Source organism: Nilaparvata lugens, chromosome 12 (assembly GCF_014356525.2).
Source record: "Nilaparvata lugens isolate BPH chromosome 12, ASM1435652v1, whole genome shotgun sequence".
In the NCBI taxonomy this organism is placed as follows: domain Eukaryota; kingdom Metazoa; phylum Arthropoda; class Insecta; order Hemiptera; family Delphacidae; genus Nilaparvata; species Nilaparvata lugens.
In genome coordinates, this window is record NC_052515.1 from 19,851,366 (window position 1) to 19,864,530 (window position 13,165).

The following is a 13,165-nucleotide window of genomic DNA, read 5'->3' on the forward strand; positions in this document are numbered from 1 at the left end:
GTGTAGCATATCCTTCAAGTATAATGTAATGAATCTTATAGAGTGAATCCTGTGGCAAAAGTGATTTCTGTTGGCAATATAACACTGCATATAGAAGCATCTCGTTATTATGAATGTTTGATGAAGTGATTTAAATCTAATCAAAGACTAAATTAGTTTTAAATCACTTCATCAACATTTCATTGACATTTCAATTACATAGATACAAAGAGAAAATATCAAATTTTGATGTATCTTATTTTAATTCAAAGTAGATTCATCTCAGACTGCTCTATTTCAAAATCACTAGTCTAGTCTATTTGTAATGAATGAAATTTTAGGCATATAAATTTAAAATTTAAAATTTCTGTCTCTATCTTTCAGCTCTGAGTCCTTTCCAAAACACCCATCTGTATCCACAAAAACAATATGAGTGTGATGATGGAATAAATTTGAAATTTCAAATTTCTGTCTCTATCTTTCAGCTCTGAGTCCTTTCAAAAACACCCATTTGTATCCACAAAAAAAATATGGGTGTGATGATGGGTTAAATTTCGAATTTCTGTCACTATCTTTCAGTTCTGATTCCATTCGTATTCATGCGAGCCTTGATGATTTTAAGTTACGTGTTCAATCATAACCTGCGAAGAAAGAAAAATGAAGTTCACGCTCAAAAACCACCACTTTATGATAGCCATAACCGTAATCATAATAATAATTCCACTGTGGCAATGAAGAACATAGTTGAGGCAGCGCTCAACTGCAGCAGCTATGATAACAAAAGGCGAGGCCTAACCTGCTTTCAGTTCGCACTTCTGCAAAACTTTCGGCTCGGCGAAACCACCGTCAAAAGTTTTCGTGGAGCTTGTACCTCGGCGCTCGGCGGCGAAACAAAGTTTCTGTGTGATAGTGGTGTGCTATAGTGAGAGATCCACCTTGTTCTGTCAGCATTGATTGGATAGGGAGCATCCATGTTATTCATAAGGAATTCTGACCATGTAGAATGAATCTCATTCTAGTAAGATCCAATTCAAATTGTCAGCATTGGTTGAATGGGGAGCCATCGATGCCATATATTATGAACGCTGACAGTGTAAAATGAATCTTATTCTAGTAAGATGCACTAGAAACTGTCAGCATTGATTGAATGGGAAGCTTCTATGATATTAGTTTCAAGTGAGCAGAAGCTGTGAAAGTGAAAATTGGTGGGTTGTGGAGGAAAGGGTGGTGGGGAAGAAGAGTGGAGGTGTGAGGAGGAAGTGGATGAGTGGTGAAGGTTTGATGGGGTAAGAAGTTATAATAATTATTATGAAAACATACAGTAGAATAATATTTTATAAGAGACCCAAAACTATCAAAATTTGTTTTAAAATATTATTTGAACTATCTTTAACTCAGATCTTTGATAATGTAGTTGTAGTTGTTATATCTATACGGTATTGACGTCATCTGGGTACGCGCCACCTTAGACCTCCGACACACCCAGAACCTGACAGAAGTGGACAGCGATCATCTCATCCAGCGACACCGTACGCCTGCGACACGGAAAGACTGTTTTGAAAGAGTCTCGAATTGGCGTGTGCGTTAAGCGCCAAACACTTTTACATTCGTACAGTAACGACAAAGTAAGACACATCGAATCTCTGGCACTTCCAAAATAAGACGGTTCCGTTATACTTCTTGGACGGACTGTACTACAGGGACTGTTAAACTTCTTGTTTTCAAACAATGGTCATTCTTTTGATAAATCCCCACGAGAAGGTTATTCTTGAAAAGACCATTGACAATTTATTTCTGAAACCTATCACTCTTTTCTTCAGTTATTTGGAGCTTACCTAGAATCATTAGTGGATTTTGATTTTTGTTCTTTTACTATGATAATTATTCGTAGCTGTATAATTCGTTTATTAACTATTTCTGGGAAAAATCTTTCCTATTTTGTTCAGTTGTCTCTCTTTTCTGCAGTTATTTGGATCTTAAATAATGAAACTATTTAGTAAAATACTCGTCTTATCCGAATCCATTGCTCGGCAGTCAGCAGTCACAATAATAATAATAATATAATAATAATAATAATATAATAATAATAATAATAATAATAATAATAATAATATAATAATAATAATAATTATTATTATTATTATTATTATTATTATTATTATTTATAAAATGCCTGAGTGTGGAGATAGAAATTGTACAAATGACGAGGAAATTATTGGTGATGATTGCATTCGTTGCGATGGCTGTAATTCAGTTTACCATTATAGCTGTGCTGGGGTCGCAAGAAAAACCCAACAACGAAAAACACAGGAGAAGAGGAATGAATGGCGCTGCCCTCAACGTTGTCGTGCTGCTAGGGAGGTAACTGGTGACAATAGAGATACTGAAAGTGTGGTAAGTGATGATCTAGACTTCGATTTAGACTCAATTACAAAAACAATCTCTAATCCAGAACTGAAACTGGTTTTCACGTGTCTTATGAAGAAAATTACAACTTTACACGATTCCGTGAAATTCATGAGTAATAGCTTCGACGAAGTTCTATCACGTGTAAAAGGAAATGATAGTAAAATAGCATCTTTGGAAAAACGTTTAGTTATAAAAGACAAGAAAATCGAGGATCTGGAATACAAATTGAACTCTATTGAACAATACGGTCGTAGAAATAATATAGAAATCTTTGGACTTGAAGAAAATCAGGATTTCAATTTCAATTTTCAATTTATTTATTTCAATTTATTTATTTATTTCAATTTTCACAATATTACATTTCACCAAGTACATATATAATAACCTCTCTAGCTATTTAGCTATTTGAGAGGTATACAGTTAGAAAATTTACAGACAATAATTATTTTAAAACAATTTGACATTTCCAATGAACACAAAGTCAACAAAAGAAGTTCGAAAACAGTTCAGTACAGATTGTCGGTACACTTTTTTAGCATCCCACTTTGTCACAGTATTCTGATCACAGATATCCATACAGAAGGCATTTGCTGCCAACTTGATTTTCATCGTCTCAGCCACAAATTAATACACACAGGTTACTACCAAGATTTATCTAGTTAGTTACTCTTGCTAAAACTCATTTTGATCTTTTTCATAATAATAATAATTATTATAACCTTTCTTTCATCAGAGTATAAACATTACAAGAAATAAACTCAACAAAAAACTTTTCTTTTTCTACTATTTTCAATTTTGAACCCTTAATTGCTCAAATTATACATCGTATTTTTATGTGTTTCCATTTAATCTTGTTGAATATGACTTTATTATCTAACAAACAAATCTACTTATACCAGGCTCAATTCAGTGTTTATAAATAATATGGAAGTTATTCATATAATTGGTAGCATGAAAATTATTTATAATAATCTGGAAGTAAACTTCTAGCTTTAAATGCGTTTTGAACCATAGCCAACTTATTATAACATTGAATCAAGTATTCTAACCTCATTAACATTTACAACGGGTAAGTCATTTAATAATTTCAATCAGAATAATCTAAAGTTATGCTAGCTATTTTTCCTATTCGTTATTAATTCTCATAAAATATGCCTTTAATTTCCTTTTAGCTTCACCTTTCCTTTCCAAATTTCTTAATTCTATGGGGAGAGAGTTCAATAAATCGGGTATTCTATTATTAGGTAAGTTTTTCCCATAAACATTATTATATCTCTGCGTTCTGTAATTTCTTTGTCGCAGCCCATAAACAATTTCATTTAATACTCTATATTCCTCTTTAAAATAGTTCCTTGACAAGTCATGGTACTTGGCTAATAAATCAAATGATAAAATTCCCAGCAGATTTCTTTCAATTCCATTAAACAACGTTTGAACAATTCTTCTCATAGTCCTCTCCAATGGCAATTTTACGTATTGAGGGGCTAGGGAGTACACTGTTATTCCATAATAATAATACTCTGTATCATTGAGAAGTATATAATTCTTTTGGTATTCACTGGAAAGTAATGACTAATTCTAGAACACTTGTAAAGCGCCACCTTCATTATTCTTGTCATTATATCAATATGGGTTTTGAATCTCATATGTAAATCAAAGTTTATACCCAGATGTTTAATACTATCATTAACTGGAAGGCGTTGACAGTTGCATACTACTCTATTCTCTCTTAAGCATTCTGTTTTATGACATACCACGTTGAACAAGTTAAAAGCATTTACAGTTATTCTATGGTTCTTAAATATAATCATTTGAGTTTTCTGAGCATTCATCTTGATAGAATTATTGTAAAAATATTTCACTACCATATTCAGATCCTGCTGCATGTTTCTCAAGCCCATTTGTAAATCACTATCCATGACATAGAGTAAATTATCATCTGCATATTGTAGTATACTACCCTTGAATGCTAGACTAGCCAAATCGTTGACATAAATATTGAAGAGTGTCGGCGAGATTATACTACCCTGAATTAATCCGCATGTCTGATTATAACCACTACTAATTGATGTACCTATAATGACGTGCAATCTCCTATCCCTAAAATAGTCCTCAAATATCCTAAGAAATTTTCCACTAATGCCTATCAATTTTAGTTTGGATAGCATGATCTTATAATTCACCAAGTCGAATGCCTTACTCAAATCTGTTGCCACCGCTATTACAAACTTATTATCATTCAGTGCACCATTGATGTCATTTGTCATTTTTTCTAATAAGTCAATAGTAGATTTCTTATTAACAAATCCGTATTGTGAATTATTCAAAATATTATGTTTGTCTAAGTATTGTTGCAACTGCATACATAAGTAGTGCTCTAAAATTTTCATTATAACAGATACTGAGCCTACTGGCCTATAGCTTTCTAAATTTTTTCGAGAACCCTTTTTAAAAATAGGTCTAAGGTAAGTTACTTTCAATAAAGGTGGTATATTCCCAGTATCAACAATTCGCTTAATTAAATGCATCAAAATCAATTTCAAATAATATAAGTTGGACTTTATATCCTGCGGTCTAATTTTATCAGGGCCTGCAGAAGATTTGTAATTAAGCTTATTTACTGCTTTGATTAATAATTCTTGATTAATTTTTCTCAGATTCATGCTCATTTTATTGCCAATAGTATAATTGCCTTCCTCAAATTGTGCCGCCAAGTCAAATGGCTCTCCATTCATCTCATGATTTATTTTTTCAACACTTTCTTTGAAACAAAAATTGAACCCTTCTAGTAGATTAGACATTTGATGCTCATCATTAATCTGGAAACTACTCTTAATTGAATCTAAAATAGTAGGTTTACTTTTCTTATTTATAAACTGATTGATTGTCTCCCAAGTTTTCTTGCTGTCATTCAAATTATCAGAAAATATCCTATGATAATACAATCTTTTCTCATTACGAATCTTGAATGTAACCTCATTTCGAATCTTCTTAAATTGATCTCTTAATTCCAAGTTGTATTTATCTTTTTTCAACCTATTCCAAATATACTCTTTCCTATCTATTAAATTCCTAATACTATCATTGAACCAGGGATTTTCTGTCTTACGTCTATTGAATTTAACTTTTATTGTACTTTTATCATATATACTTGTAAATTTATTCAATATCTCATTGTAGATCTCAGATGGGTCTGTGATATCCAATATAGGCCACCAATTTTCATTTTGAATGAAATAATTAACTCGACTATTCAAAATTATACTTTTACAATCATCAATATTCTCCATATGAACATACGAATTATTTTTCATAACAATTTTCAAACCTGTCCAATAGTGATCAGCAATTTTATTTTCAACAACAAAAGATGAAAATGAGAAATCATCATGCAATTTAACATTGATATGGTCTAGACATTTAGACACTAATACATTATCATACAATTCCTCTCTAGTTGGTTTCTGAATACTGTTATACAAACCATTTGAATACAATACACTTAAATAATTATCTGATCCATACATGTATGACATATAACAAATATTAATATCTCCCATCATAACAATATTATTTTCATTTTTAATCCTTTCCAAGGATAAAAAATACTCTAGCTCTTCATTAAACAAATTGACATTTTGATTGGGAGGCCTGTAGAATGCTGCTAATATCATCTGTTTCCCATTATTATTAACTCTTAGACACATCATTTCAGCGGATTTAAACTCTATTACAATCTCATCGACACTCCAACCATCTCTATAAAAAATTGCCAATCCTCCCCCTCCCCTTCCATCTGATCTACATTTAAATTTATTTCCAAATCCCGGAATCCCGTATAAATTTGTTTCTTCATTTCTTAAATTAATTTCCGTTAATACAATAAAGTCTACTTCAAAGCTATTCAATCTACTCCTGGATCTACATTTAGGACATTCCCATTCATTTTTTTTCTGCACTCCTTTTGCCTTCCACGTACTTTTTGACACACCCGAACAGTTATAATGTAAACCAGACTGACACCTGCTGCAGGTAATAAAATCATTATCATCCGGTAGATCTTTATCGCAAACTGAACAGTTCATTGTTTTTCTTTGTTTAATATTCAACTTAGGATGAGAATGTTTATGAGCTAGTGACAAAAACTGTTGAAAAAATTGTACCTGAGTTTGTGATAGGAGATATTGATATTGCGCACCGTTTACCGACTAGAAATAAGAAACAAAATAATTCTATCATTGTCGTTCTGAAAAGTAGGAATTTGAAGGAAAAAATTGTAAGTTCTGCTCGAAAGGGCCCTAAAATTAAGCAATCTCAGATAATTTCCTCCTGTTCTAAGAATGATCAATTGGTGTTTGTATCTGAAAATCTTTCCGCCTATTTCAAAAACCTAAAGTGGCTGACCAAGCAGCAAGCTGTTAAGAATGGATACAAATATGTATGGTACAGAATGGAAAGATTCTAGTTCGTAAGAATGAAAAGGAGCCTGTCATTGAGATATTGAGGGATAATGACCTCACTAAAATCGTTTGAATTATTTCAGAAGCATTGTTCAGATATGCATTTTCATTTTTGATTCGTGCCAATGTTTGATCATGAAGGAGACGAATCCGTTCATGATTTGTTTACTCAAAATTTTGCAAATGAATTGAATCCAGACTCAGATTCATTTGTTAAAGAGAGTATTTTCCATGATGTTACTGAGCTCGAATTGTTTGTACCTCTTTCTTCTTCTTTAGGGACCAATAGACATAATATGAATGGTGTCAAATCCAACTTCAATTCACTTACTCTCAATATTAGAAAAATCCAGTTGCACTTTGATGAATTCATACTAGCTTATGATAAATTTATTCAATCACTTGACTTGATATTTTTTACAGAAGTACAAACTAAATCTTACCTGATGGATCATTTCAAAATTGAGGGTTTCAATAAGCATTTCTGGTTGCGAGAAAATAGAGGTGGTGGTGGTGTTTGTATGTTTCTAAGAAATTGTTTTATTTTTGAAAGGATAGATTATAATTTTGTTACTTTTGAAAATGTTCAAGGATTTATACGTTCTAGTATTAATGCAAATTTCAAAACTTATTTCTTGGGTATTTATCGCCCTCCTAATTTATCTAAGTCTAATTTTATCAAAGAGCTCAATGAAAATATTAATAAAGTACCCATTGATTGTAAATTCTTGTTGTCAGGTGATATCAACCTCAATTTGAATGAGGATAGGTCTTCTATTATAAAAGAATACTTAGATACGCTCTATTCCATGGGATTTGTTAGAGGTATTTGGAGTAATACAAGAGAGGTTTTCCTGCAGGGAGTACCAGTTAGATCTTGTTTAGATCATTATTTTGTTCGATGGATGAAGTATGATGAACCAATCTATACTGGTGTAGTAAAAAGTAGAATAAGTGATCATTTTTCTGTTTTATGTTCATGTCCAATAGATCAAAATCTTAGTGTGAATTCAACTATTGGGAGTGATTATAAATATATTTACTTAAAAAATAGAATAAATCGTTACCTCAGCGATATTGATGTTAATAGCATTTTAAGTTTGAATAGCTGTGATGAGCTCTATAATGAGTTATGCCGAGTCTATGACTTGGGATATGAAAAATCAAAAATCAAAGTTAAAAACAAATCTCAAGTTAAACTTAAAAAGAATTGGATGACTCTAGAGTTGCATAGGAGATTGAAAGAAAGGGATAATTTGTATAGACACTCTGGTACACCAGAGGGCTTGGAAGCATATAAGAAATATCGTAACAAATTAAATAAAGATATTAAAAAGGCAAAGTGTAATTTTCTAAAAAATGAATTTGAGACAAACATTAATAGCATAAAAAATACTTGGTCATTAATCAACGTTGCCATGGGTAGACAAGAAAAGTTGTCAGTTGATGATAATATAATGAAACACATAGTGGTTGGTGATAGGCAGGTTGAGGAGGTTGTGGACCATTTCTGCAGTGAATTCACAGAAGGTGTTAGAGCTGCAAAACATGAGTGTAATATTACTACTTATTTAGAAAATGATAATGATACCAATGTTAATTTTCCTAGCTTTGACTTACCTGATGCAGATGAATTAAAAATAGGTAATATCATCAGAAGTATGAGTTCAAATAAATCTCCAGGGATTGATAATATTTTGATGTCTGATATAAAAAATCACAGTATCAAGTTCATACCAATTATCACAAGATTAATCAATTTATCATTAGAGGAAGGTAAAGTTCCAAATAAATTGAAAACTTCCATAATAAGACCGATTTTCAAAAATGGATCCAGATCAGAAATTTCTAACTATCGGCCTATTTCAATACTTTCTTCACCTGATAAGATAGTTGAAAAGTATATTTGTAATGAATTAGTTATGCATTTAAAAAATCACAATTTAATCCCTTCAGCTCAATTTGGATTCCAACGCGACAAATCAACTGGTCAGCTTTTATCCCAATTATGTAACTATATAATAATAAATTAAATAAGAATTACCATGTTTTAATATTATTTCTAGATTTCAAGAAAGCGTTTGACACTTTATCTTTTCATAAAATTGTACAGTCCATGAGTGAAATTGGTTTGTCAAGACGAGGTATTAACTGGTTAATAGATTATTTGAATAACCGAAAGGTTACTGTTAAAGTAGGAAAATCCTACAGTCGCCATGAATTTGTCACCTCTGGTGTGCCACAAGGTTCCAATCTTGGACCATTGCTTTATCTGGTGTCAGTAATCACAATGGTTGGTGTTTCAAAGGAAACTAAGATATTTCAGTATGCTGATGACACAGTTATGGTAGCCAGCCACACAAGTTTTGATGAAGCAAGAATATTGCTACAAAGAGACTTTGATAGAATGCAAAGATGGATCCATGATAATGGCTTGACTTTGAATTTTAAAAAAACCACTTGTATGCATATGAGACCGCCACGTCAAACCTCAAAGTCCACTAATATTACTATGCATTCCTTAAATTGTCTACATGAGAATAACTTTGGAACTCCTTGTACTTGTAATGAAAAGGTCAAACAAGTTACAATTCAAAATATCTAGGTATTTTCATTGATGATTGTTTAAAGTGGGGTCCTCACATTGATAGTGTATGCCAGCGTCTTCGCTCATGTCTATTTGGTTTATATAACTTACAGCGATCTGTCTCAAAGAAGACATTGATAGTTGTTTATAAAGCCCTAGCTGAATCCGTAGTAAGATACGGTGTCAATGTTTGGGGTAATGCAAGTGGCTATGAAATTGATAGAGTTAAGAGATTACAAAATTCCTTGCTGAAAATAGTTCATTCAAAACAAGAGAGTTACCCTAAGCCAAATTTGTTTAAAAATATAGCATTCTTCCTGTAAACGAGCTTTTCAGATATGATATCTTATTAAATAATTATTTTTCTAATAACTTTAAAATGTCAAGTAGAATTTTGCATGAGCGAAGACAAGGTGCTGCTTATAAGAGGTTTATTGTGCCCGAATACAATAATTATCATGGTAAATGTGAACTTAGTTATGTTGTACCAACTATTTTCAATGAGTTGCCAGATGATTTAATTGGTCTGGATAGAATTTCAATTGTTAAGAATAAGATGAAACACTTTCTGTTAAATAATTTGAGTGAATTTGAATGATTTTCATAAATTCTTTCTTTTTTATATATATTTTTTCTTGTGTATTATTGTTTGTGATAAGCAACAACTGAAATCCCATTGTTTTATTATTTTATTGCTACACAATACAATTAAATGAATTATTATCAATGTATCAATTAATTTTGATTGTATCAAGATTGATTGTATCAATGTACTATTTCTATGGTTTTTTTTTAATATAATGTAAAACTTGACTCCTCCAGTCAAACCTTCTTTAGAAGGTTTTGGAGAATTTATAATTCGTCTGGTTTATAATATTTGAAATGTTCTACTGAAAGGGAATCTTCTTATCTTTTGTCATTCTTGCTTTTTTTTATTATTCTTCATTTGTTTTGTTTGTAAGATTTCTTTTTATAAGTGTATTTTTCATTTTTGTTTGTTATATTTTCTATAATAAACTCCCTTCTTCTGGGGGTACCAGGACGAAGGAAAAAGGAAAGGAAAGGATTATTATTATTATTATTATTATTATTATTATTATTATTATTATATTATTATTATTATTCTGCTGGTATGCTTCTTCACAACCAGATGGTTGGTCTTTAGAGTGCTTACGGATCCAAGTCAAGTAAGCGCACTTTACTATTGAGTTTGTTGACTGATGAATATAGTTCGTATTATACATGTAACAATAACATACAGTTGTAATTTGTTGACTATTGACAATATTAATGTATTATTGAAGTTCATATTAAACAAATATTAGTCGCAGTTGTTTGTCTCACTATTTTTCACTTAGTTGGTATGATGGTGTTGTGTAATAGTCACTAGTTTTCCTCACTGTTGTTTTCCGGGATGTTCAGGACCCTTCTTGTTATTGAACAGGTGTCTAAAACAACTGATTTCTGTAGTTGAGTGTACAGGTCAGGTGAAAGATTCAGTTGCTCTATGGACTTGTGAAGTGATTTTGGAATTACGGCTGTTGATGATATTACAATGGGAACTATGTAGACTCGCTCCTGATGCCACATCTGCTTTATTTCGTCACACAGAAGTTGATATTTTGCTATTTTCTCGGTTGTTTTCTTTTGGATGTTGCCGGTGTTGGGAATTGTGGCATCAATTAGGTAGGTGTGTTTCATTTCTTTGTCTATTACTGTTATGTCTGGTCTATTGTGTGGGACAGTTCTATCGGTGATTATATCTCTGTTCCAGTAGATTTTGACTTCACTGTTCTCAAGGACATTGCTCGGCTGGTATTTGTAGTAGGGGGTATGATTGTTGACCAGTATTATTATTATTATATTATATTATTATTATTATTAGTATTATTATTATTATTATTATTATTATTATTATTATTATTATTATTATTATTAATAAATAACATTTTCTATCTAAAGCTGATCCTGATGCATTTGATTAATAGGATAATTGAAACAAGAAAAATACCTCAGCGTCTAAAAATAACACATCTCAGACCAATTTTCAAGAATGGAACAAAGAAAAATGTAGGTTCTTATAGGCCAATAGGATCAATCTCAGTAATTATGAAAATTCTAGAACATTTCATCTGTATGCAATTGAATCAATACCTGATCAATCAGAACATAATAAATGATGCTCAATATGGGTTTATTCCAAAAAAATCAACAATAGATTTATTAGAAAAACTAACAGAAAATATATTTGAAGCTTTAAATGACAATAAATTTGTCATAACTGTTGCAACAGATTTGACAAAAGCATATGATTTGGTTAATTATAAAATTATGCTACAAAAAATCAATAGAATAGGTATTCGTGGAAAGCTATTCAACTTGTTTGAAAACTATTTTGAAAATAGAAAAATACATGTTAGTATCGGTGAATATATTAGTACCGATTATAATCAATCCTGTGGACTTATTCAGGGCAGCATTTTGTCTCCTGTTCTATTTAATCTGTATGTAAACGATCTAGCTAGTCTCAGTTTCAAAAGTAAGGTGCTGCAGTATGCAGATGACAACCTGCTATATATGACACACACTGATCTAATAATGGGCATAAGATACATGCAAGAGGATCTCAATTTGGCTAATAATATTTTTTCAACAACGGTATCAAGATAAATTCACAGAAAACAAAGGTAATTATATTTAGAAATCCTAGAATTAACGTAGGTTTGTACAATTATAAATTAATTTGCCATAAAGCAGAATGTCTAAGATATATAATTTGAGAAACACATGCAGGTGTCAGCATTTGGAATTCAGTGAGAATATTAAGCATCTAGGAGTTGTTTTTGATGCAGACATGAAATTCAATTCACACAATAATAGGATGCTGCGAATTATGAAAGCTGCTTTATACAAATGCTCTAGAATTAGCCACTGTTTTCCAATAAATATTAAAAGAATTATCTATTTCTCTATGATTCAAAGTATAATATTCTATGGTATTACATATTATTCATAGTTTAGCACCAGTGTATTTGAGACAGCCGTTGTATGATGTAGTTAGAAGAGTAGCAAATACATTATTTAATGGAGTCGAGCTTGGAATATTGGGTATTATGACACCAGAATCTCTCGCAAAATACACTGATTTGTTGAGACATTATTTTGAAGATGAATTAAGGGAAATAACGAAGTAAGTTATGGTTTGAGAAATAGGCTATTTAGAGCACAGCGTTATAATAATAATTATGGTAAGAACCTATTAAAATACAGAATCCCTTACCTGTTGAACGATTTGCCACCAGAATTAAAAAATTTACAAAGAAATGAAATAAAAACCAAACTTAAGAATTATTTATAGGAATTGTTTGAATGAAAAGATATGTTGAAGATTATTGTTAATATTCTAATAGGTTAGTTAGTAGATAGGTTAGTTTGCACATAGAAGACAATAATAAACTGCACTGTACAATGGGAAATGGAAAAGAAAAAACTATGGATGAATAAATAAATAAGAATAATTTTAATATTGTAAACAAAAAAGTGCTTTAGAAGCAGTTGAAAATGATTAAGAGAGTGTATATTACAGTTTGTAGTATAATAAATGTTTTTTTGGAGGATAGGTTATGTTTTTGTATTCTATGACTGTGTGTGTATTGTAATATTGTTGATGTGCATGTTGGTTCAGCTAGTCAGCTGTTCAAAGCCACCTAAATGCAAGAGACAATAATGT

At 31.2% G+C, this 13,165-nt stretch overlaps 1 protein-coding gene across 1 annotated transcript; it reads left to right on the plus strand.

Annotated features, from left to right (window-relative positions):
• The first annotated feature begins 2,148 nt into the window (after window positions 1-2,148).
• Window positions 2,149-8,156, plus strand: LOC120353855. Its single transcript, XM_039439080.1, has 2 exons — window positions 2,149-2,679; window positions 6,503-8,156. The coding sequence occupies exons 1-2, from the start codon at window positions 2,149-2,151 to the stop codon at window positions 6,851-6,853; spliced, it is 882 nt and encodes a 293-aa protein (XP_039295014.1). The 3' UTR covers window positions 6,854-8,156.
• The last annotated feature ends 5,009 nt before the right edge of the window (window positions 8,157-13,165 follow it).